The following is a 25,879-nucleotide window of genomic DNA, read 5'->3' on the forward strand; positions in this document are numbered from 1 at the left end:
CGTTGCTTCACTCTGACAGGAGGATTTTCGAACGCATTTCTAGAAGACAAGATACTGTTCACCTGCTCGTTACAATTTTCATTATTGTTTCTAAATGCGAAACAAGGAATGACCGAAACAAATTGTACGTATTTCTATATTTGACGTGTAATATCTTCCAACATATATACTAATCTACAAATTTCTTCAACCTTTTTTTTCTCGCCTGATATTGTAAATCTCTGTTTCTTTATTCGTGCATATTGTACACTCTTAACTCGCCTAATTTCCTGTCTCTTTAAAAGAAAGCTCGAGCACAAACAATGAAATTAGTGATTCGTATTTTCTGCAATATTTACAACAAGTAGATGGTCAATATTCAAAAGAGCTTGATGGAAAGAGAGGATGAGAAAAGAAACAAGAGATTGTAATCAAAATGAGAATTAGCCAATTTGATAAGATTGATTTCTTCTTCAACAATCATCATTTACGCATATTTTCTCCCGCAGGTACATAAGAGCTTTTTGCATAAACAGGGTTGATTAATTTACTAGCGATGGAAATTCTTTTTAAGACGGGGCACCCCTCGCAGACCCGAGAATCACGTACATAATATGATCTCTTGTTCGGCTAGGCCGAAAGTTAAACAAGGACAGATATATTTGCTGGAACGCAGCCTTACTCTAGCGATGAAAATTTTTTTCAAGAGGGGGCACCCCTCGCAGACCCGAGAATGACGTACATAATAAACTAGTACGGCACTGCGGCCAGTACAAAATGGTCGACGTGCCTAGGTCGTGTCGTTGACGGTGGGCCTGCTAGACGATGCGAGATTGCGTTACCAGCCCGTGCTACTGAACCGAGCCCCGTCGTGGTACCGGACACCGGACGAGACGGAGTAATAGACGTCCGTGAAAAACGTGCGCGGCGCAGCTAAATGGCGGGATAGAATCGTACTTTTCTGGGTACGTATCTTCCGCGCGATCCATCTGTCAATACCACACGGCGCCCTCAGCAACGCGGCAACAAAGTGCGCGAGTACAAAGCGCGCTCTCCTCGACGCCAATTCCGCCGTCTCGATTCCGCGTCCGCACGCGCGCGCGCGCGCGCGCGAGAAAGAGAGAGAGAGAGAGCACTCGGCTCTTCCTGTCTCCGCTCGCGATTTTGAATCTTGTATATACACATATATATATATATATATATATATATATATATATATATACACGCGCGCCAAGAATTTGCTCCCGCGTGTATGCGATATAGGTATACGCGGAGAAAATCGCCGCTCGAGACAACGGCGTTTGTTCCCGAGAAAAGACGGCGCCCCCCTCGAAAGAGCGCTCCGATTTCGCCAACCAACGTCGTGCTCCTCCTCAGGTGAGACATTTTTCGACTGTTTGCAGTCTGCGTGCGTGGTCGTCGAAGAAGAGCAAGAACGGAAAGATAGGTGTGGATACGAGGAGCAAGAGGGACGCGAGGAGCGATGGACAAGCGGCAGGAGGTGCTCGCCCCGTTTTCCTCCGGTGAGTCTTTCGCCGCATTTGTATGCTCGACTCGCCTTTCTCTGTCTGTCACAGGAAAGTGCGTGGACGGGCCGTTTGTTGTGTAGGCGTGTAGGTACAGTGCGTGTCTGTCGCAAATCAAACTATACGTCTATTTTTATATCCACGTACATTTATATTTATACTATGTGACATATACACAGTTTACCTATTTATCTATACGATTATTACTAAATAAATAGGTTGTGTAAATTTTTATGTTAAATATTTGAAGAAATAAAATTTATTGAAAATAAGGTAAATATTTATAGAGAATGAATAATTTTATTTAAATTTGAAAAGTTTCCAACAAGTTTATGTTTGAAAGACTGATAAGATTAATCCAGCAATGCGATTACATCACAGTTTTAAAATATAACATTGTCTGTGCAATATTGTTAGAATGACTTGCTATTAAATATAATGAATTTTTGTAAGAAAAAAGTATTAGTGTATATGTTTTTGAAAAGTATAAATGAATATACTATATAGAATCTTGGGAGAAATGAGTGTGCCAATATGTATTGGAATAAGATGCATTTTATTTCATACACACACACACACACACACACACATATGCACATACACTCTGATATATTTGGTACATATATGTATCATTGCTATTTATGTCAGAACAGAAACAAAAGAATATTCTTGAGGTAATCAATACCATGTGAATCAAGTAAAGGAGCAATATACACACTTTCTATACATTCCAGAAAATATTTAAGATACACAGTATACATGTATTAGTTTTACACTTTTTAATATTATATAAATATTTAGACACACACACCTATACATATACAATTATTTTTCTATTTAAATTAAATTAAAAAAAAATATATATATATAATTTAATTTAAATAGAAATATAATTTTTACAAGCAATTTTTAATTATTAATTATATATATATATATATATATATATATATATATATATATATATATATATATATATATAATTATAATTTAATTTAATTTAAATAGAAAAATAATTTTTACCGGCAATTTTTTATTATTAAATTATATTTACATTTATAAATCATTGATATAAACTAATTTTATTGTCTGCATGCTTTTTAGTATCAAGTGTTTTTTTTCCTTTTGAAATGTTTTAGAAATTACTTGAAGCATAACTGCACTCAGTTTCTTTTTTTTATTATATTTACATTATTATTATTATGCTTCTGCACGTGGATAAAGACTATTCTATTGGAGGATCCTAATCTGCAAATTTTCATCTATGTTTAACTCGTTCGTTGAAGCGATGAGATTAACGCTAAATGGTGCGGTAAAATGCTTACTACGATATTCTATTATGAGAATTCCATTCCACGTGTATCTAATAAAAATTAACTATATCGGCTTTGCGCTTACAATTTTTCCGTAGAGCAATCAATCATTTTTTTATGAAAGAGGAAGAAAGAAAGATAATCTCTTATTAATCTTAATCTTAATCCATATACCCGTTTTTATGATGCATCATTTAAAAGTCACGAAACTTTCTTAAGGAGAAAAATTTATATACTCCAGTTATTATTTTTTTTAACAGGAACGTGGAATTTCGTATCATCATCTTCAAGATAATTACCTTGCGAACGCTAAAAGGTTTCTCTCCACGTGCAAGCCAATAAGTATCGCTGTATCGAATACTGGCAATCCGACGCTCTCGTCGCTGAGGAACTCTCTCTCTCTCTCTCTCTCTCTCTCTCTCTCTCTCTCTCTCTCTCTCTCTCTCTCTCTCTCTCTCTCTTTCTCTCATGATGAAGGAGGGCCGATCGTTACGGGCTACCCCAGCGAATCATTACTACCAGAATATTTAATAACACTGATACCAAGTCGGAGTCACCGCGGCCTACATTTAAATGCCAGCTGGAGTAACACAATTGCATTTGTCTCTCTCTTTCTCTCGGAACATTCCTAGCAAGCAGTGCCGTTGTCGAAGGGTTGTTTGCATCGTTGATGTTTATTATTGCTGCAAAATTTTTTCGCAACAAATTGATAGAGAACTGTCAGGAAATGTAGTGTATTGAAGATGTGAATATTGGAACAGATGGAGAGAATTTTATTGTGAGGTAAAATTAAGTATTTAATTATTTAATGCATTTAGAAATTCAAAATAGGTTTTTCTGTCTGTTTCTCTCTTTCTTCGTTACATCTCGAATTTAGTAAATATAGAATACCTGAACAGTTATACGCAGATAATGTTCATAATATTAATCTTCAAGTCATACATGAGATTTAATTCGTAAAATAAAATATTTTTAAAGTTTTTATATAGTTCTATCTAGATATATGTAAAGCGATTAGAATTATCGGTAAATAATTTTTTAAGTACAAATATTAATAAAATATTTCATAATAATAATTTTTATAGAAAATTTTATCGCTTCTATTTCATATGGATAGATTTATATTTCGGAAATCGCGTACCTTCTTTAAAGCAATATTAAAATTTAAACGAAATATAAAATCGCTTTAATATCGTAGCATCTCAGTTTTTATAAACTTTAACTTACAAGTTACTTATAAGTTATAAATAACTAAAAATTGAGAAGAACTCTAACGAATTAAAATTTCATTACTACAAAGAGAAAAGAATTATTTTTAATGGATTTTATTTTAATAACATTATAATGTGAAATTCTCTAATTTACAAATTCATTAATATCAATCGACCGTAACCTTCAACTATAATTCTCTCTTCGTCTCTTTCTATTTGTAGAAAGTGAGAAACGGAGACACAGATTTGAACTTGAATCCAAGTTAATCGATATTGATGAAACTATTCGTTTATTCATAAAGATATTCGGAGCGTTTTACATCTCTCAATTCCAAAGGAGTTCCAAAGGAGGCAACGATAGCATTTCCCAAAAGTAGAAGATTATTTCCTGTGAGGGAACATGAAAAGCCGCGAAAATATCCGGAAAAAATTGGTTAAAAAGATTCGTATCGGGCACTTTGCAAGGGAGATGGAAAGATACAAATCTAACAAACATATCCTCGATGCCAATAGAGACGGTGATACTAGTGGTAGTGACGGTGGTGGGTGATGGTGGTGGTCGTGGTGGTGGTGGAGGCAGCGCGAGTTGAAGGTTGGCGGCGACGAGAGACGAGAGTTGTAGGGTCGCGGGGTCGCGGGGATGCACGGAGGCGGCGGGGTGGCGCGCACGGACCAGCGGATCAATTCGCTCTCCTGGAGCTACACAGGGGGAAAAGCAACAGTCTGTCAGCCCCTTTCCACCCGGAAAAGTCGCTCCGGCCACGGTACGCTATTATCTCGCGCGCATCCGTCCCGAGATTTTTCGGTCGAGGACGACGATAAATCTCGTTGGACGACGCCGATGAAATCCGTCATCGCGATTATATATTGCGAGAAAAAATTGCGGAGAAAGAACCTCTTCTGGGAAAGAACGTGCAGCCTACGATAGAGAGAGAGAGAGAGAGAGAGATCCGTGAGAAATCCTACGCGAACTACAACTGGCAATATCGGCAGCGCGTGTAAAAGACGTCGACGTTATTAACGTGTCGCGGGAATTACAGCACAGATCCTGGTTACATCAAAATTAAGAACCGCGACGGCTTCAGCATATGAGTCGAATTGAACTTTGTAGAACCTTACCTTACCCTTACCACGCGCCGTGTTACGTTACAATTCCCCTGGATCGTTTCTCACGAACGAGATAATGCAAAAAATTGTTCGAGTTCGCGTGCGGTTTGAGAATAAACAACTGATGTTTCTTCTTCAACGTCGCTGTGAAATCGTGAGATCTTTAAAATTCAACACTCGCGTTTAGTTGCCCTATTCGGTGTCCGGTTTGATCTCTGCCTTACTTGAGGATATTATCAATCCGGAAAGAGAGAGGCTCGTTTTGATAAAACACATTCGTAAGGAAAGTCCTCGAGAGGGACGTTGTTGTTACGTTATCCGCTTGCTTAAGCAGGACGCAAGTTGTCGTTGGCGGAATACGTGATTTGACCTGATTTCCATTGAATATGCCTTTATGCGGTATCCAAGAGTGAAAGAGAGAGAGAGAGAGTGGAGTCCGTGGAGATGACGCCGTCGCGGGGGCCGGCGCGATTGTCGCAGAGTCACTCATTTGTTCCCAAGCCCCAGTGAGTCAATAGTGAGGCGACGCGAGGAGGACGACGTTTAGATATCGGTTTTCCGGTATCGTGCTTTGGAACTCTCCCTCCGATTACACACGACTCGCCGTATGCATCGCGCCAATAAACTACTTTGCTCTTTTTTACACCGTCTCTCCACCACCACCACCCCCCTCCCCCGCGCGCGCTTTCACTATCGAGCGACGAAAAATGTAACACCCGTGTCCCTCGTTGCGCACGCTAATGTCCTGAAATAGAACGGAGGAGCCTGATAGTAGAGCCCAGTTCTTCCTGGTAAAAATAGCTTTTACAAATTAAAAACACAGTTGTAACGCAGGGACGATAACGGATGACATTGTTTGCCGAGCTTCAAGATACACTTGTCAGACAGGAGCGTCGTGTTTGTATGTTTGCAGACGAGTGTCCGAACAGCGGCGAGGATAGCGAGGAGGATGTAATAACCGATTACCTTGGCTCATCGCACTCCGACTGCGATCGCGTGCCGCCTATTATTAATGGAGATCTCCGTGGCCTGAGTTTACACGGCGGCATAGTCACGGAGATTGGCTACATCACCAAAGACAATACCGATAAACCGTCGATCGTCATGTCCGAGACCGGCGAGGAACAGCAGCACCAGCGACAACAACAGCAACATCAACAACATCCGTTGCTTTCACTCGGCACTAATATACAAACCCAGCCTAATCCTCTGGTACCCATCATTAGCGTCACACCGCACTCACCCGGTCTGGCCAAAAACTATCCGGTCCTAGGTAATGTTTCACGAGCTTTAGCAGATGTCAAATACAAGAATATAAGATTGAAATTTGATCCATCGAGTTTTATAGTTTTTGTTTTATTCATTAAACATTTGACAAATTACACAATTTGAATTTATAAAAACTATAGAAATAAAAGATAAACTTTAATAAAGACTTGATTATCCTTTTTTGAATCTCAAGCGAGTATTCTTAATTTAATATAATAATTTAACGCGAGCAATATGGTTTATTTTTTTTTTTTTTTTTTTTTTACAGAGGAGAACTTGCAGCAGCTGCATGAGATCCACGATTGCATTCAGCGTATGCGAGATCTTACATTGGGCACCTTGGGCTACCACATACGTGTGTCCAACATCGACGCTCCGCAGAGATTGACTTCCTCTTGCCCGTCCCTATGTCCGTTGATCACTACCGAGCTCGCGTCTCGTTCCGGTAACAATCATCATCATCATGACACTGGCTCCGATCCAGATCTCTTCCTCGCCAATTGCTCCACCAACAGTTCTCCGACGCATTTCCCATCGGTAGGCCGCCGAACTCGCACGCAACAGTCGCAGAGTATAGACAGGCGACGCAGCTGGACCGGGGATCTGGAGGATCTGGAGGAGAGCCGACGCGGTAACCGCCGATACTCTGGGCAAAATCATCTGCAGGCCCAAAATATGGTTAATATCGTCCGTTACTTGTTGAAACCAGGGCACGATCCGATCTCGGTGAGTTCAAGTTTCGATGCCGCAGGATTTTGATGCTACGCAAAAGAACATTTTGTCATTACGTATTTTGTCTTTATGTAATGCTATGCGCCTTTTTTTCTTTATTTTCTTGTTTAAAAACTCTAAAAGATATAAAAATTGTTCATCTTTAAGCGCGTGTACTGCGTAGCATCGAGATCTGAACTCGTCGAAATTATATCGGTCTCAAATGCCCGGTCACTCTGGACACTCTCGCTTTACGATGGTGGCATGGTTCTGGTCGCTTGCGCATTATACGCTTCTCGCCGAGGCCGCCGCTCTAATGCTCGCCACACAATCACAACGTACCCCATTTACTCGTTTCAGCGACAACGCAGCATTAGTTTAAGTAGCCTAGACAGCGAAAACGAGCTAGAATTAGATGGGAAGTCGTGTGCCGGACCGGTAAGCGTAGGCAATCGGGCATGCAGGTCGCAAACGAGCACTCACTCGCTGAACGAAGCTGATCTTGTACAGGTAAATTTCAGAGATCTTTGAGGGACGCGATTCCCTCTTTCTCGTGCATAGGCATATTACATAGCGAATTTTTCTTTGACAGAGTGAATATCAGAAGATAGTCACAAAGAGGGGTAGTCAGAGATTAGCGGAAAGTAGCAGTTTAATGCCAGGGCTGACTGGTTCGCGTTTACCTCTTCAGAAATCCATATCGACGCCCTCGATTGTTACACCGCAGGTTCACGCGCATTTAGCTGAAGCCGGAACTCGGACGACGCCTTCACTCGCAGCGTAAGTCCATTATGCAAATAGATGAAGATCGCATAGCTAGATCGATGATGAAGAAACATCTTAGAAACATGCTACATGCATTTTCTATCACTAAAGGCTACATCTCTATTCGACGACAAGAACGCTATTTAAACTCTCTTTCAAACATTTGTAATCTAGCTTACGATCTTGTTATAAATTAACGCACAGAAAAAGCTGCGCACACATTTCGTGCTATGTACATTTATGCGTGCGTAAGCACTCATGCGTGTACATGTATTTTCACGCGCATATATATATTCACATCTTGTTTCAATATTTTTTTTCTTGAGATTTTCAATTTTTCGCACAAGTAGAAACTTATTTCAAAAATAAACACAGACGTGTGTCCGTGCATGAACTTTGATAAACTATAATGGGGATGTCTCTGTTTCTTTTTTTTTTTCTCAGAGATGTCTATATTCATGAATGCTTAAAACATTCTGCATTATGTAGATCTTTTAGCATGACTGCTCGCGTGTCGTTGTGTCATAAGCCACGTGAAACATGAAGGCAAGAAAATGTCATACTAGAGTCTGTCTGCTATCATTTATTAATATAATTAATATTTTAAAACTTTCATTATCTACATGAGAGACCAAAAAAAAATGAATAAATAATAACGTATGTATCTTTATTATTAATCTAAAAGTAGTAATAGTAGTAGTAGTATACATTTTCTCTCTCTCTCTCTCATCGATCGCATTTGCCAATTGTATAATCATTTTTCTTAAACGCAAGCAGTTTGCTATTTAAAATATTATATCGATGTGCTCTTCTGTAATATAGTATCAGAGAATATCTCGATTATAATATTTTATTTTACACGATAGTTGCTTAGTTTGTGTTTGTACTTGAAAATTTGCTATACAATCCTGCATGAAACAGCCGTCATGAAAGAAACGAAAAGGGTAGCGGGAGTGAGACAGAAACCGAGGATCTTCATACATCACACAGCCACGAATTCCACGAAGATCGGGAGGGCACTCCGAGTGTCCAGATATCCCTTGACGAACTTTTGACCGAGTGAGTAAAACTTGATGCCTTAAAACCTTCACATATATATTCACCGAATTATTTATGATATTACAAACATATTTTTAATGTCTCTAATGGAAATGGTTTGTACACCAGTTTGTCGCCAATCGATCAATTTTGTTAGATAATAGAAAGCCATAAATAGAAAGAGAGTCTGTAGTTACATTACAACTGCAAAACCAAACGTAAATGAATCTAAATACATTCGTCATTTGGAAATAATACATATTTCTATATATTTACCTATTGATATTATATATATATAATATTTTATGGCAGTTTAATGTCACTTAAGACTCATTAAATGAAAATTATTAAATCTTTTAAATGCCAGTCTACGAAAATTGCTATGTCACACATAGCTCATGCATGCTACACATTTCTTTTTGAACACGTAGCTTTGATTGCACAGAGGTTACACACACACACACACACACACACGCACGCACGCACACATACATACTTTTATATCTCATAAATAAGCTGTTATTAGATTGAAACGCTTTTATAGTTGCACTGCTGATCACCTATAACAAGATACGATTTTAAACATATATTATTTGAAATCAAACAATATCGACATTTTTATACTAATTTTTCAGTGGTACTGCGTATGATGATCATCATTCTGAAAAGACTAGAAGAAAGCGCGGTTCCATCTTCTTTCGCAAAAAGAAGGTAAAACGATAATTAAATTGCAGTTACGTAATATATCTAATAAAGACGTTTTTGACAAATCAACGGTACTAAAATCATTTCAGGATAAAAGCGGGAAAAAGACCAGTCAGCAACAACATTTGTGGGTAACGATGACGATAGGATCTCAAGGAAGCTTACTGTGTGACGTTTGTATGAAACATTCGTCGAATAAGCCGCTTCTTCATTGCGATAGTAAGAGAACTCTATATCAAATTAAATTCAGGTATCTCGTCCTTTGTAGAGTTACATTTTAATTAATTTTTATTGTTAAATCAGATTGCGGTGCATCGGTTCATCAAAGCCAAGGATGCAAGGATCAATTGGTGCTGGAGTGTGTCAAGTCTAAACATCACTCTGGCAAATCTACGTCAAAGTCTTTGTCAAGCGTTTCCACAATTGCAAGTAACAGCAACATTAACAAACGTGGTTCCACGACGTCGTTGCCTCTTCCAGCGTCATCCGGAAGCGGAAGGTAATATAATAATTTCATCGACAAAAATTATATATCTTTTGCATTGGATCTGCGTATCTGTGGTTCAAGATTCGCACGCAAATGGCATGACGCTGGGCCTAAGCTCGGAGTTTGTAATGAACTCCTTATATTTGTGCGAAACGAGTAATGAGGATCGTGTTGACTCAATTGGCAGATTAAAATTCATTATTTAATTTTATCATATATATTTTTAGGCGAGGAACAAAGATATATTTAATAATTTCGTTGATTGAGCATAAAATCATATTTTTATATTAGTTATTATATTAATATACATGGTATATTATAATGTAATATTATAATATGGTATAAAATTAATATACATGGTAAATGTGAAATGTTTAAAAAACCTTAAAAATTAAATTAAAAGAATTGCGTCTGCTTGTTACTCCGAAGCTTTGGCTGGCTCAGAAGCTTATTATTTCTTCGTTAATTTTGCAGTTTAGCAACATCAATAGTACGGCAAGCTTTAGCGCGTTTAGCCTCGCGCCGCCTACGTCTTGATTGATAATATTGTTTACATATTATACGTATTACTTATACAGAATTTCATATTCTCAGACTACATCAGCTAATTTTTGGTTTATTATTACACAAGCTATACCTGAAATAATACTAGCAATTGATATCCGTAATTACACGACAACGAGAAGCAATGACGATAGCACATTGACTTGATAGCTTTAAGGATTATTTGGTTTTTCAATTTCATTTTAACGTCATATCGCGTTTGATAAAAAAAAAAAAAAAAAAAAAGAAAAACACGAGATTATTGAATAAAAATCGCTTGCGTATGGGGAACGATTGGTTAAGATAGGTAGATCGACGCGTAAAGTCGAAAAGAAAAAAAAATTTAACAAGGAAAATGGAGGAAAAAACAGCTTAACAGGCGAAATGAAATTGCCCTAATATAGTTATGTGCTTTTTCCTTCTCCCGTGCATTCCCTCTCGTGCAACCACGTGCAAACCGATCGATTGTACGACGATTAAAGGGAAATTAACAGCCACAAGAAAACCATGTCAAGCTACAGCCCTTGGCGGCGAGTCGCTACTAAGCTCGGAGTCAAGTAAGTCTCTGATATCTGATGTGTTCCTCCTGTATTCTGTTCCGAAAGCGTTTCGTTCGTTTCTGTTCGTGTGTTATTCTTACACGCGTCTGATAAAAAGGCGCGCGTCTCTCGTTCCTCGATTTTTTTCTCGCACACCTACACATATACACATATTGTCCACGAATCTGTCAAAACGGCAATCGAGTTTTTCGTATTGTATAGTCGGAAGAAATATCATATCTTTGCCCTGCCTGTGCTTCTGATCTTGTGCTTGCTTCTTCTATGATTTATGTCCATACAATGAGATATATATATATATATATATATACATATATATACACATATATATATATATATATTTTTTTGTGTTTCATCTCTTCTCGTTGTAATACTTCGCTGTAATACTTTAAATTCTAGCGCGTAAGTCCACGTGTGTTAGTCTATAAGATATTTTCTCTCCTTGTGATAATTATATATTTTATACATACCTATATCATACATCAGACATATGTATCATACAATCGATACATGTTCATGACATGTGTTACCATACAGTTTCTATCTCTCTTTTCGTTTTTACGTTTTACAGTTTACAACCCAGTTCAGCTCTGTCAGTTAGTTAATCGCAGACAGTTTGTCAGAATTTTTTTTCTCATCGTTCCCGCATTTCTCAATATCATCACGAGATTTATTCATTCCTGAACATTCATATAGACAATTTTCTCAGTAACTTGTCAAGAGGTTTTGGGTCAGGTCGGGATTTACGGTCTAATGAACATAAAATAGATACTGTTCTTTGAATTTCCTCATATATATATATATATATATATATAAAGCCGCATTTCTGATGAATTAGAGAAATTTAAACACAAATCGTAGGATGTGTGATGTAGGAGCGGAGAAAAGCAAAAGTCGTTGCATGACATATCCCACCCGACCTGAATTCGAAGGAACTTAAAGACTCTCGCGCAGGTTCCACTTTTTGCTATTAATATCAAAGATTTTAATCTCTTTCTGAATTTATCTTGAACGTGCTAGCTTTATCGCGGCTATGCATTGCGACGAGCAACAATAATTACGACAATACAGTATAGCTTATTAATATATATATATATATTTTTTTTTTATACATATTTTATGTGCACATATATATATACATATTGATTATATAATGAGAATTGGATGAAGATTCACATACGCTTAAATGAAGATGTATCATCTTACGCAAGGTTTGTATAGACAGGGTCTGCGAATAAACTGAAGACAGTTTTGCAACGCGTAATATTCTTCAGTCTTCTTAACAAAAGGCCGACATTTCAATACATTAATTTCAAGAGTCTCTCAAGCTGGAATTCGACCTAACGTTATATGCATTGTTTACGGAGAGTAAGATTTTTTCTTTAATCACTTATAGTGCTTTATGAAACAAAGCTATATCTTTCTTTCAGTCAAACAATAAACGAAGAAAAAGATGGCGAGAGCGGGCAACATCGTGATCTTCCCAGGTTTGTAAATTTCTTTGTAATATCTCTTCTTTTTTTCCTTTTCCTATATATATTGTAATAAATTTTAGCCAACGTATTAATTAAAGTAGCAAAGTATTGCCGATATATCTTGTAACGCTGTAATAAAATTGAAAAACTAATGAAAAAAATTAATACAATGTTTTTTTTTTTTTTTTAATTTCAGCGGATGGGAAGAATTTGATTTTGGTGACGATGTTCATCAATTCGCCATAAGCGATCTTGAGGAAATAGATCCCGAGCTGACGTTGGGAAAAGAAGAACCCGATTCTTGGAGTTCCGCAATTGGCCGTAACATTGCGCTGCGCCTTGTCGATCATTGCGACCGCGAGGTGAAGAGACAGGAACATATATATGAATTTGTTCTCACGGAAAAGCACCATTGCCTGGTGCTGCTCGCAATGGAAAAGATCTTCGCAGAAGGATTGCGACGGCACTTTCGTTTCGATCAGCCGCATCTTGAACGTATATTTCCCCGATTGCGGGATCTGATCGACATCCATCTGCGATTTTTGCAAAAACTGCGAAAACGGCAGAACGCCAATCCCGTAGTCTCCACGATTGTCGACATTCTAGTCGAGCAATTCTCAGGCGATAACGCGCAACGCATGAAGAGCGCGTACGGAGAGTTTTGTAGCCGTCACCGGGAAGCCGTCGAGACATACAAGTATTTCTTACGTAACGATCCTCGCTTCGCCCGTTTCGTACGACACTGTCAGGTATGTTTCAGTAATAAATAGAACAAATAAATTCAGGATTCTAGCATAAACAGTATTATTCTAAAATGAAATATTGTGTTCTTAGACAAATCCTCTGTTGAAAAAGAAAGGTATACCCGAGTGTATACTTTTTGTCACTCAACGTTTGACAAAGTATCCGTTGCTGATCGAGCCACTCATCAAAACCAGCACTGTGCAAGACGAAGGTGAAGATCTACGTAAAGCATTGGTTCTCGTTAAGGAAATCTTAGCTGATGTAGACGCCTGCGTAGCCGATAAGGAGCGAGAAGATAGAAAATTAGAGATATACAATAAGTGAGTTTCGATTTCTTTCTCCTTTCGAGATTATTTTTTTCTTTAACGTCAGTTATTTCTTAGAAACTACTTATAAATGATCATTTTTTTCGCAGGATTGACGCGAAGTCATTTGTGACGTATCGTGGTGCCAAATTTAAAAAGTCGGACATAATCGATAGAGTCTTAAAGTTTGAGGGCACTGCATACTTAATGCAAGGTCGCGGCAAAATGACTGCCATCGTAGTGGTCGTTCTCTCAGACATATTGTTTTTCTTGGCTGAGAGGGATCAAAAATATGCTTTCTTCGTGCCTGACAATAAAGCCGGTATAGTGTCGCTGCAGAAGCTGTTAGTCCGCGAAAAAGCCCGTCAGGAATCCAGTATTTATCTGATAAGCAGTAACCCGGCTGAACCTGAGATGTTTGAACTGAAGATTCAGAAACCAAAGGACAAACAACTATGGATACAGGCTATTCGATCGGCGGTCGAAGCTTGTCCGCAGGAGTTTGAGAACGAGGCCGATACGCTGATGGAGAATAATAACGAATTGCGAGACATTCGCTCCTCTTCGATTTCCTTGGTTTCTGTCGAAGAGAAGCAACGTATCGCCAAAGCTAAGGAATCACACATACTTAGAATTATCGGTATGTCCTGCTTTTTCCCAACTCTTTCCGTAACTCCTAACATTGTTATTTTATGTGCCGATTATACCAATAAAAAATTTGTCATTACAGGCGAATTGCGAAAAAAAGATACCGAGCAGGCGCTGCTATTTGAAGAGAAGATCAATTTGCAAATGCGACTTTTACAAGCTGCAAATATTTGGAGCGGGAACGACAGCGACTATGAGAGAATCGAAAAACTTGAGAAGGAAGGCGCTGATTACACTCGGTTGGTGCACAACGAGAGAACTGACACCACTCAATTGTGGCAAGAGGTTAATGTTAACTCTAAATCTAAATCATATATCGCGATCATTTATTGGATTTTTATCTAGTTAGTGTATGAACCGATCGGATATAAATTTTATGTTTAACACAGGTATTTGTAGCCGTGCAAGAAGCGACACGTCTCGCTAGTTCATTGTCGTTCAGCGCAGGTGGCGCTAATTTATCGAGAAGTTTAAGTTCCGCCGGTGAACGTCACAGTGAAGCTTATGTTCCGCCGGCTCTTTGTGTGCCTCGAAGAGCCGAAACTTTCGCCGGTTTTGATCACAACAAGGTACATGGAAACAAAGAGCAAGAAGTAACAATCACGATTATACGATAATGTACTCATTAAGTCTACTCTAATTGCGCTTTTTAGGAGAGGCACCCGCTACGTGATCCAAATGTGTTGCACACTGTAATTCCCGTTCCGAAAATCGGCGAATTACCGAAAGAAAATCCCGACGAGAAGGACAACCAAGAATTGGAAACGAACAAGGATCAGCAGTGGGCGGCGATACGTTTGTCTCATCACGTTTATACCTTGCTCTGTATAATAAGCAGTCAGATGACGACAATCGACAGTCTACAGGCGCAACTTGCCGCGTGTAAGGACGGCGGCACAGGTAAATCGTCCAATAATCGTCCGAATCCGAATCGTCAGTTGGAAGAGCTACGAAATCTGCAGGATCAGCTCTGTCGAGAGAAAGCAGCGTTTCGCGCCGCCTCTCAGCAAGAGAAAATTCAATTGGAAGAAGAACGGGCCGAATTGGCCAGACAGAGAGAGCAATTAGCTGCGGAGCAGCGGGATGTGACGCAGCAACGAGATCAGTTGTATCGACGGCTCGAAGCGTTGGAACGACAGGGTGTCACGTTGGTTGGAAGTTCCACGACCGGCTCGATTCATTTGTCGCATTTGACGCAGAACACCGAAACGATGCAGCAAACTGCACGCGGCAAGGCGCAATCTGAAGCCAAACGCATCCCTTTAAATCTGATTAGCGCAACAAATCAACAAAAGGTGCAGAGCAACCTGCCGGTCAAACAACAACTACCGCTAAAGCTTGCCAGCGGGAGTAACAACAATACAAGGTAATATCGGTTCATTTCACGTTAATATCGCTATGATTGATGTTTCACTATAAGCACTGTAACTTATATATATATCTCGATCGATAGAAGTAGCAGTACCGCGAGTAATAACAGTCCAGATCGGCACTCTAGAACAGGCAGTAGTCCGGCGATTGTCACTAGTTCCGCGTACTCTTCGCCGGAGCTCGGAAATAGCCACCATCATGGAATCAGTAGCGGAAGTCACACGTACTCATCGAATCGTTCTCTTCGAATCACTCGCTCTCCGCCCGAAGTCTCATATGCGCAACAACAGCAGCAACGAAGCACGGAACAACAACCGCAGCAGCAACAGCAGCAACCGCAACAGCCGCTGGAGGAAGAGGTGATCTTTTTCTGACGATTCTTTCGATTCGGTCGCAAGCACTCATCGCGTTCGTCGCGCGCCGCCGCCGCTACTGGTACAACCACGCCAACCTCCACGCCAACACCGTCACCGCGTAACCAGTCGCGGAATAGTCAGCCCCGAAACCGCGTCAAGTCCTTTTGACTTTCGACATAAACTGTTCGTGGTAATGCAGTCTATATTTTATCTAGTGCTTCGCGGATACAATCCTTTGAAGCCTCTCATCGTAATCTCCTATCATTTCGCATCTTTCTTCTTCTATCGCCCACTGTCGTGTTCCACTTTTTTCCTATTATAGGTTTGCTTTTACAGGATGTACCTACTTTTTTTACTTCACATCCGAGGTCATATTTGAGTGCAATACGAAAATTCATCTTATTCCCACTCCACGATAATACTATCAGTAATAAGTGCGAGTAATTAACCTCGGTATAGTTCGAAGAAGGAGGAGAAATAATAATTATTACGTTCCAACTGCTACAACTGATGGCAATAATATAATTTTTATGCCAAATTTCACGAAATTACCTTGATGAGAGAAATACGTTAAGAATAAAAGGCAATTTTTATTAAGAGTTATAAGTAATGATCAGAAATGCTCACAGGACAGAGAGAGAGAGAGAGAGAGAGAGAGAGAGAGAAAGAAAGAAAGAAAGAAAGAAAGAAAGAAAGAAAGAAAGAAAGAAAGAAAAATACTAACGGCCGGTGTAGCAAAGTAGATCAGCCGCGATCTTGTTAAAGTCTTGCTCGTTATGTTATTAAGCCGACTGACAGTTTTAGAAACACAAGATTTTAGACGAATCTTTTAAGCAAACCTGTTGCTGCTTGCTGAAATATGCAAGATAGATGAATACATATATATTACGGTTACATATACATTGAATGTGTACATATATATAAATATATACTTTTTCATGAATGTGTACAGTTGGTTATGAATGAAAAGACGTATGTACGCTCGACGACAAGACTACTTTAACAAACAAATTTTTACACATGTCAGAACACACGTGCATTTTTCATATATGTGTATGCAAAATATATAAATGTGCCCATATGTGCGTAAATTTGTGTGTTAAGACATTTCTGACGCCGAGCGTGCACGTGTATGTATGTGTGTATGTGTTTCTTTTCCACACATACACGCATATCTGAGTTATCTCTGTGAATGCATACTGCTGCGAATGCAAGAGAGCGATGGCTATTCTTATATCATAACTATTAAAGTATTTTAATGTTAAAGCGACAAGTAAGATTTATCATTAACGATAATGAATTATTATCATTATTATTGTTACGTGTGCCAAGCCACTGTGTCGCAAATCGAAATTAATGCTGCATTTTATTTTTGATCAAAATTATTTGCTGCAAAAATAATTCCACTCGTCAAGTGCACACGATACACACTTTGGTATTTTCTTTACTGAAATACGAGTATATGTATATATATACTCGTGTATATATATATATATATATACTCGTATTTATATATATATATATATATATAATAAAATAGCGAAATTCATATCTGGCATTTCGTTTCGAGATTATTCACTGCCATTATATTGTTGTTCTTTATCGAGTGTTCTTTTTCTTATATTATTATCTATACACTATTTATTACGTTGCTTAAGAATAATAATTAAAGTCTGTATGAAACTACGTGAAATACGGAAACTGAGAGAGTTCGTTGTATAAGAATCGCGTAACGAATATCTCATCGTCCCGAGTTCGCGTTTTCTCGCGGATCTTGTATTCCGCACTGTCTGACATATTTTATTTATACATGTATCATGCTTATCAACGAAGAAAGTTCTTAAGTAAGAATCTATGAATCATATGAGATACTGTATTTCGATCCGCCGATTCACTATTCTGTATGTAAAATGCAGAGTATACAGTACGCGTATTTAGCATTTACTTTAGTAAATATCATCATGTCGAATCACAAAGCATCTCGTCTCTAAAATTCGAAAAAAAAAACAATTCTGCACGCGACAATTCCATTAATACGTAAAACACATTGTTGTGATTATTGTCAATATGCATCCGAATTATGGATTCCTAAACTATTCGGTTTACAAACGATCATAGTTATGTAACGCTGTGTAAATATACATTCCTTAACAGATAAGACTGGCATGCAATATGATCGATGACAAAGGCTAGATAGAAGGTTGATCATTGTAGATCAACGATAAGAAAAAGACGACTAATGATTTGACCTCGTTAAGGAAATTTAAGTAATAATACTACCAGCTGCTCGCGTCTCAATCAATCGTGTGGTGACAATAGATCTTAAAAGTATTCCATAAGGTATACGCTGAATTACGCGAGGGAAAAGAAAAAAAGAAAAAAAAAACACATAAGCGATGATTAATTATATACGAATCTATACCTACTATTATTTACTATCTACTGCGATGCCGAGCTAAAATAAAAGCTCAAACTCAGACTATTATTGCGATTAGCTGTTACAGTGTCTGCTACGGGTGAGTGTTTGACTTCATATTGCGAGAGTAATATATGTATATGTACATATAAATTTAAACTGTATAACTATAGTAATATTCGCTTACCAGACAAAAAAAAACAAAAAGTAAAACGAAAAAAAAGTCATAAAATTTCAAATCGACTTTTGAAACTTATTTTAAATGTGTCTGTAGTCGATTCGAGGAAACATTTCGTACACTTGTGTAAAATTGGATGAAGCAAAAGCTACAGATACGATAGAACGAATTGACGATATCGCGTGATGTGCAATTAAATTGTCTTTCGGTATGAAAAATGATTAAAAAAGAGAAAGTGTAATTTATTCTTTACAATATAAATTATAAATAAATAAATGAAGTCACACACGTAATCCTCCGTGGGATGACACGCATTGAAAAATCAAATCGGCAACAACAGCTAAGGATTAGCGCGACGGCCTACGCTTATCTCGTGGCATTTTCTATCTTTTTTTCCTAGGATAATGTCACGCGGATGGCGATGCAAAGTTTGAGAAAAAGGATATATATATCCTTGATGATATAGAAATATAGAAATACACATATATATATATATATATATATATATGAAATTATAGTAACGCGGTTTTTTCCACGTTTTAGCGAATCTTTACGTCCCTGATACTCATGGGAAGTATTTTTGTACGTTTACTCTGTACCTACTGTACCGTTTCGCTCTAAAACTATATCTATTGTTATCATTGTGATACTCGCTATACTGCGATCGTCTTTTGAATCGTTAATGTAATATTTACATAATAATGTGTAATAAGCGGGCGTGTGTGTTTGGTTATTGATACGCTCATGGATTACAGCGATGGAAATGTCTTCGAGAATTTTAACCATTTTCAAATGCAGAGTGTATTGACGATAGATTTACTATAGATTGTTATTATTATTATTATTGAGAATTGTTTGGTTGATTATTCTCCAAGTCAAGAGTATTCTCTATTCAGTAATATTCGATACGATTTTTATGACGATTGTCGATATATACGCTCCGTTTTTCTCGCTATGGCGAAACGAAATTGTTTCCACGTCATAAGTATGTCTCATTCTTTTCTTCTTCGTCTAATTAATTCCATATATTCGCGGTTACACGTGATTTTCATTCCTTGGCATTTACACGGTACCCGTGGCTGCATTTTTTGATCAGTATATATATGTGTGACTCACTGTTGAATAATTAATCGCATAAACAAATAATACACCTATTTATTATATAAATGTACATACTACTGTTATTGTAATAAAGAAGAATGTGAGGGAAATATAAATATATATATAAATATATATATAATTATATGACTCTTCGATCGGCGTGCTTTGTCAAAAGTTTTATTGTAAAAACATTTATTTCTTATAAAATTTTCGTATACAAATAATCTCCATCTTCCTAATCGTTTATATTTTTAATAAGGTTTGGTTCTGTGATGTCGATCGCGACTTTTCCCGTTGCTAATTTTAGTCAACAACTTGCTGGGCGAATTTTGCTGCGTGGCTTCCGTTTGCCGCCACACATTGATAATACCTCTCTCGCCGACTGTCACCAAACAATTACTCTGCAGAATCGAAGGTACGTCGTTGATTATACATATTATATAAGTTGTAAAGAATATACAATTATAATATTCTTCTAAATCTACTTACCTTTTCATGTATCCAACTATCCCGCACTATTTGCTTATTTTCTACAATCTCGTGACATGTTTCCAGACGATTCTTTTTTATGTTCAAACATCTTAGATTCTCCCTGAAAATGAATGAAATTTTACAACTTGTATTATGGATTCGACGTATATGTTAATATACTATTCAAAACAATTGGGAAATTATTTTTTTAAATAATTTCGTAGGAATAATTTAATTAAATATATCAATTATATATTTTTAAAAATTTTAATGTTTGAATAGTATATATATTCATGAATGTACTATGCTAAATTAATACCCTTTAGCTGTACTAGAACCTGCTAGCAGAAATGGTTGTCCAAATGCGTTTGTGGCATGGAATCTAACTAAATAGCAACTATCAGGATCGTCATTCTGGAAGGAATAAAATCTCTGGAGATTCTTCGAGGAAAATTATAAAAATAGTAAAATACAAGGAATTATAATGAAAAATATACAAACCTGTGATACAGCCAAGTTACTTCGCGTAAATGTTGCATATGCACTGGCACCTTCGCAATTCCATAATTGCAATGTATGTGTATGTGTTGTACACCATAAAGAATCGTCAGTTAACCAACCTAGCCTATCCTATAAAAACAAAATCGATATTAATATACAGAATTTTTTGTATGCCTTATTTTACATACAAAATGCTTAAGATATTCTTCTCACCACTGATGATTCAGTGTTCAATGAGCATGTTAAGGCCAAATCTTCTGAAGCCTGCGTAAGATCAAACATATTCATTAGACCGTCTGTGCTACCAGATGCCAAAACGTCCTGCTTGGTAGGATGAAAACTTAGACAAGTGACGTCATCCATATGAGATTCCCAATATCCACCGAGAAGATTGTTTTTATTCTCCATTTTGGAACCATTATATCTTATATCCCAAAACAAGATAAATGCATCTCCACCTGTGTGTTCTGTTCCACCAGCTATGAGCCTGTCTTCACAGTTAATATCAAAGCTGGCCAAAGGTTTTGTTTTGCCATCCTCTGTGCTATCTAAAATATATATTATAAGATGAAAGAATATTGTAACGCTTGAAATTTTTACCAATGAAAAGTTACAGTTTATGATTGTTATGAAGTTAATAATTACCTTTAAATTCTGCCACAACCTTTCCCTTAGCACGCAAATCACACGCTGTGATTTGTCCATCATTAGTGGCGGTATATAATATATTTCTGGAAGTAGGACTGAACTTAACTCCCACAATAGGCGTTTGATTGTGTTTTAGCGTAATCATTTGGCTTAAGGACTCACCAACAGAATATATTACACATGAATGATCTGACAATGCTGCTCCAATCCTAAATTCTGGCTCGCTGTAACAACAATGATTCATTATATGTATTAATTAATATTCAATCATATATATTAATTTAATTGAAAATTAAATTAATATATACGCATAAACAATATCAGATTACTTTACGTCAAATCTAAGTAATGTCAAAGTCACCAAGTGTGTCAAACTACTGAACTTTTCAGGAGATTATAGTTACGTTTGAACAAGTACGTTAATAACCAAAATTGAAGAAAATAAAATATGTATTGCTGGATTAATATACAAATAAAAAAAAAATACAATAATAATAAAGTGTTATGATTCTTTTTTTTTTAGATATGACATTAAATGTCATAAGGAAATGTATCATTTACCTTTGAGTACCACAAACAAAGAGGATGTAGTTCTCATCTTGCGACACTGCTTCTTCCATTGACAGTGCCAGCTCGCTCTTTCCACCAACTTTCTCATTATCTTGTTCGGTTGATCTCGTACCATTCTCAACATTCAACCTCTTCAGGGACTCCACTATCTTTGACATATTGTTCGAGCTCGCAAAACGTACTTACTAAGGTTAGATCAGAAATGTGAATACATATGTGGCCCATGTGGGATGTGGGATGGTGTGTATATATACAGGGTGAGAAAAAAGTATGGAAACCGTGAAAAATCTCGGAAAATAAGTTTTATCAAAGAGTTTTACAGAAAAATGTTCAAGAGCTTTCCAAAACATTATAGTCAAATATTTTTTGATTAAGTACTTTTTGAGTTATGAGGCTTGAAAGTTTCAATATTTTGATATCAAATACGAAATATGTATCTCGTAAAATATTAAATTTTTCGATTTTTATTTTTAAAACAACCATGTATTTTCTTTATGATTATTATTATATGCTAAAAAGTATTAAAATAAGATAATCGAAACCATAAAACTTTTGCTGGAAACATTTTTCTGTAAAACTTATATTTTCCGAGATTTTTCAGGGTTTCCATACTTTTTCCTCACCCTGTATATGAGTAAAGTTTGGTTAGCTCGATTTTGCTCATAACAGGAAGTGCGTTATACACGAATAGAGGGCGCAAGTAATGCCCGAGCGTAACCTTACCCGTCTTGTCGCTCGCGGGGTGCGAGGTGCGAGGTGCGAGGTGCGGGTGCGGGAACCAAAACCATGCGTCTTTCGTGCAACATGGCGACCGGCAAAGGATTGGCTGTGATTTTCTTGCCGAGAACCATCAACCTAATTGGAAACAATAAGCTAAACAAATTTTCGTGCAACGTTTTACAGCAGGGCAACGCGTGTCGGCGACACGTGGTGACTGTCACGTCAACTGTCGGCTGTCTGAATCACGACAAACCGGAAAAAAGTAGAGTATACATTCTCGATATTTCCATTGGATTACATCATTGTCCGATGGAATTACGTTAGGCTTATATGTACCTTCAATTTGACAATTTTCTCGTACTAGCGTTTCAATCGCTCGTACTTGTATTCGTTATTTTTGCCGTCGTTTAATACTTGCCTCGTATGCCGATTTTCTAACACGTTAACATAACCTATAACTTCAAACAATCTATATATATATATATATAGTATATACTGTTCTAAAAAAAAAATCTGACAGCTAAAATATTTTCTTTCGAAATGTCTCTTAAAACATAGATTCTAATCTGATCTGCAATGGAACTCTAGATATTCGAGCAATTCTAATCTAGAGCAAGATTTTTAAATAATTGATATTGAATTTAATTTTCTAATCTTTTTTTTTTTTTTTTTTTAGATACTTTGGGAAGGATAGTGCAGCCACATAGAGACATACATTTAACAAATAAAGTGTTAAAACGCAACTATTATGAGATACTAGGTGTCTCCAAGAATGCATCGGCCAAAGACATAAAAAAGGCTTATTATCAATTAGCCAAAAAATATCATCCTGATACGAATAAAGGAGATCCAGACGCTAATAAAAAGTTTCAAGAGGTTTCCGAGGCTTATGAAGTATTGAGCGATGATACTAAGAGAAAGGAATTTGATACGTGGGGTGCGACTTCTGAGCAAATGGGGATGGGAATGGGTAATCAGAGCCAGAGAGCCAAGAATTACAATCAACACTGGCAGTACAGATCATCTGTTAACGCAGAGGAATTATTTAGAAAAATATTTGGCGATGCTGGATTTCAAAGCGGAGCCTTTCATGACTTTGAAGATTTTGCAGAGACAACGTACGGTTTTGGAGCAGCTCAAGAGGTATGCAAATATCTGTGTTGTACTTATTAATGCAACATAAATCTAATATTTTTCTTTTTATATACAGGTGATAATGAATTTAACATTTTCCCAAGCTGCCAGAGGTGTTAATAAGGATATCGAGGTAAATGTAGTAGATGCTTGTCCGAAATGCCGTGGTTCACGTTGCGAGCTCGGAACAAAACCGGCAAAGTGTCATTACTGCAATGGTACAGGAGTAGAGACGATAAGCACTGGCCCTTTTGTAATGAGCTCGACATGTCGATACTGTCAAGGCACAAGAATTCACATCAAGTTCCCTTGCACAGAATGTGGAGCGAAAGGACAAACGGTACGAGTATTTCTTATCCATTCATTATCTTAATAATCAGATTTTCTTATTTACCATCATGCATTTTAATCACGTTGCATTTTTACAGGTACAACGTAAAAGATTAACAGTACCGGTTCCCGCCGGAGTGGAAGACGGTCAAACGATTCGTATGCCAATCGGCAAGAAGGAGATATTCGTGACATTCCGTGTGGAGAAGTCTCGGTATTTTCGCCGCGACGGCCCCGATGTGCACACCGATGCGGAAGTTTCGCTCGCGCAGGCGGTGCTAGGCGGTACGATACGAGTAGAGGGTGTATACGAGGATCAGACTATTCAAATAATTCCGGGCACGTCGTCTCACACGCGAATCCGTTTGAATAGTAAAGGGTTAAAGAAGGTCAACGGAATTGGTTACGGCGATCATTATGTGAACATTAAAGTCGTGGTGCCTAAACAATTGACCGATAAGCAGCGAGCATTGTTGCAAGCATACGCCGAGCTTGAAACTAATACTCCCGGCAGTATATACGGTGTAACATATAAAACAGACGGTAAGGACGAACAATGAAAAAAGTTGAATCGTTTATGATAGATTCATGTTATATATTCCTTTTGACATCCTCCACATTATAATAATTAATCTCCATTACACGCACTTGCGAATCGCTTGAGTTTTCTCCGATTGTACCTGCTACTTTCAATTGAATAAAATATTAAAAATATGTTCAACATGCGTTCTATTAGTGTTTGTTAAAATGAAACAAAAGTTTTTCTCACATAAAAATTCTTGAAATAACAATGATTGATTCATTGTAAAATACGTACTTCGAGTCTCTTTCATTAGTAGCTTCAATGTTTTTTTCTAGGCACAGCAGGTCCAAAGGTGCAAACTCAAGCGAGAGAAGAGGTCCAAAATGATCAAACTAATCAAAATAATGGTCTACTTGGAAAAATTAAAAAAGCTATATTTGGATAAGAATGAATGTAAGTAAATTATTGGAAAGAGCATAACTTATTTCTACTTCATTTATCATATACATATATACTTTAATAGATTGAAACATTTTTTCTTTTATACATGGAATTATAAGTATTCCTATTAATGCAATTCCCTAACCGTCCCCAGATTAATATATTTTAGTTATAAATTTTTTGAGATCTATTTTTTTATAGCACAAAAGCTTCATACAATAAAAATATTGCAATTTTCAAATTATTATTGTGAAATCCTCATTGCAGTCAATTAAGTTTCTGTGAAAGATCTTGAATATCCTATAGTAAGCATACTAATATGAAAAAATACAAATGTGTTATTATAAGCTATTGTTTATCATCTACAGGTACAAAAGAGAGTTACTCAGGTCCGCTACACTTGGTGGAGTCTATACGAATAGCACTGGGAAATATGCCTAATCACGAAAAACAGTCTTCTGAACCCAAACATCCCGGAAATAAAGAGCACAATAGGTCCGTACATACCAAAGACACCTCAGATCCTGACAGCAAAAATCCTGAAATGCAACGGCAAGAAATGCCCTAGATGTAACATCTAAAGCAGTTTATAAAGATCTAGAGAATGCTGTTTGCTAATAAATACAAAAATATCGTATACACGCTAGTATTATTATTACAAATGGGAATCGTAAAGGGGATATACTGCAATCGTGTACACTTTTGATCAAGTTAAACAGAACAAGCATGAGGATCTGGA

The 25,879-nt window shown here is 37.3% G+C and overlaps 3 protein-coding genes across 11 annotated transcripts; 2 read left to right on the plus strand and 1 right to left on the minus strand.

Annotated features, from left to right (window-relative positions):
• Positions 1-31: 31 nt before the first annotated feature.
• On the plus strand, positions 32-20,286 carry Cyst (rho guanine nucleotide exchange factor 18 cysts). Of its 8 annotated transcripts, none has more exons than XM_072894885.1 (20): positions 32-124; positions 489-944; positions 1,357-1,502; positions 6,047-6,406; positions 6,671-7,128; positions 7,474-7,623; positions 7,706-7,893; positions 8,800-8,937; positions 9,552-9,627; positions 9,711-9,840; positions 9,925-10,120; positions 11,134-11,208; positions 12,639-12,695; positions 12,880-13,432; positions 13,518-13,747; positions 13,843-14,372; positions 14,463-14,665; positions 14,770-14,949; positions 15,034-15,746; positions 15,834-19,146. In XM_072894885.1, the coding sequence occupies exons 3-20, from the start codon at positions 1,463-1,465 to the stop codon at positions 16,123-16,125; spliced, it is 4,569 nt and encodes a 1,522-aa protein (XP_072750986.1). In that variant the 5' UTR covers positions 32-124; positions 489-944; positions 1,357-1,462; the 3' UTR covers positions 16,126-19,146. The 8 variants fall into 8 exon arrangements, with proteins under 8 accessions (XP_072750986.1, XP_072750985.1, XP_072750988.1 ...); XM_072894884.1 differs by having other exon boundaries at positions 1,383-1,502; XM_072894887.1 differs by having other exon boundaries at positions 1,383-1,502; positions 6,671-7,080.
• LOC140667161 (WD repeat-containing protein 89) lies at positions 19,966-22,338 on the minus strand. The gene is made up of 7 exons (XM_072894898.1): positions 21,984-22,338; positions 21,420-21,646; positions 20,988-21,322; positions 20,775-20,903; positions 20,593-20,687; positions 20,292-20,394; positions 19,966-20,203 (listed from the first exon to the last, which is right to left on the minus strand). Exons 1-7 carry the CDS (start codon positions 22,148-22,150, stop codon positions 20,054-20,056), a joined length of 1,206 nt encoding a protein of 401 aa, XP_072750999.1. The 5' UTR covers positions 22,151-22,338; the 3' UTR covers positions 19,966-20,053.
• A 369-nt stretch (positions 22,339-22,707) lies between these two features.
• Positions 22,708-25,779, plus strand: LOC140667159 (protein tumorous imaginal discs, mitochondrial). Of its 2 annotated transcripts, XM_072894891.1 has the most exons (6): positions 22,725-22,974; positions 23,389-23,855; positions 23,923-24,186; positions 24,275-24,719; positions 25,035-25,152; positions 25,509-25,736. In XM_072894891.1, the coding sequence occupies exons 1-5, from the start codon at positions 22,779-22,781 to the stop codon at positions 25,142-25,144; spliced, it is 1,482 nt and encodes a 493-aa protein (XP_072750992.1). In that variant the 5' UTR covers positions 22,725-22,778; the 3' UTR covers positions 25,145-25,152; positions 25,509-25,736. The 2 variants fall into 2 exon arrangements, with proteins under 2 accessions (XP_072750990.1, XP_072750992.1); XM_072894889.1 differs by lacking the exon at positions 25,035-25,152 and having other exon boundaries at positions 22,708-22,974; positions 25,509-25,779.
• The last annotated feature ends 100 nt before the right edge of the window (positions 25,780-25,879 follow it).

The sequence above is a fragment of the Anoplolepis gracilipes genome, chromosome 6 (assembly GCF_047496725.1).
Source record: "Anoplolepis gracilipes chromosome 6, ASM4749672v1, whole genome shotgun sequence".
Taxonomy (NCBI): Eukaryota; Metazoa; Arthropoda; class Insecta; order Hymenoptera; family Formicidae; genus Anoplolepis; species Anoplolepis gracilipes.

Coding starts and splice junctions, on each gene's coding strand:
- Cyst (XM_072894881.1), top strand. CDS start 4,667: ATGCACGGAGGCGGCGGGGTGGCGCGCACGGACCAGCGGATCAATTCG. Junction 4,791..6,046: donor GAAAAGTCGCTCCGGCCACG/GTACGCTATTAT, acceptor GTATGTTTGCAG/ACGAGTGTCCGAACAGCGGC. Junction 9,628..9,710: donor TCTTCTTTCGCAAAAAGAAG/GTAAAACGATAA, acceptor AAATCATTTCAG/GATAAAAGCGGGAAAAAGAC.
- LOC140667161 (XM_072894898.1), bottom strand. CDS start 22,150: ATGTCAAAGATAGTGGAGTCCCTGAAGAGGTTGAATGTTGAGAATGGT. Junction 21,647..21,983: donor TTTGTTTGTGGTACTCAAAG/GTAAATGATACA, acceptor TTGTTGTTACAG/CGAGCCAGAATTTAGGATTG. Junction 21,323..21,419: donor GGTTGTGGCAGAATTTAAAG/GTAATTATTAAC, acceptor TATATATTTTAG/ATAGCACAGAGGATGGCAAA.
- LOC140667159 (XM_072894889.1), top strand. CDS start 22,779: ATGCGTCTTTCGTGCAACATGGCGACCGGCAAAGGATTGGCTGTGATT. Junction 22,975..23,388: donor TCACGACAAACCGGAAAAAA/GTAGAGTATACA, acceptor TTTTTTTTTTAG/ATACTTTGGGAAGGATAGTG. Junction 24,720..25,508: donor TGTAACATATAAAACAGACG/GTAAGGACGAAC, acceptor TATCATCTACAG/GTACAAAAGAGAGTTACTCA.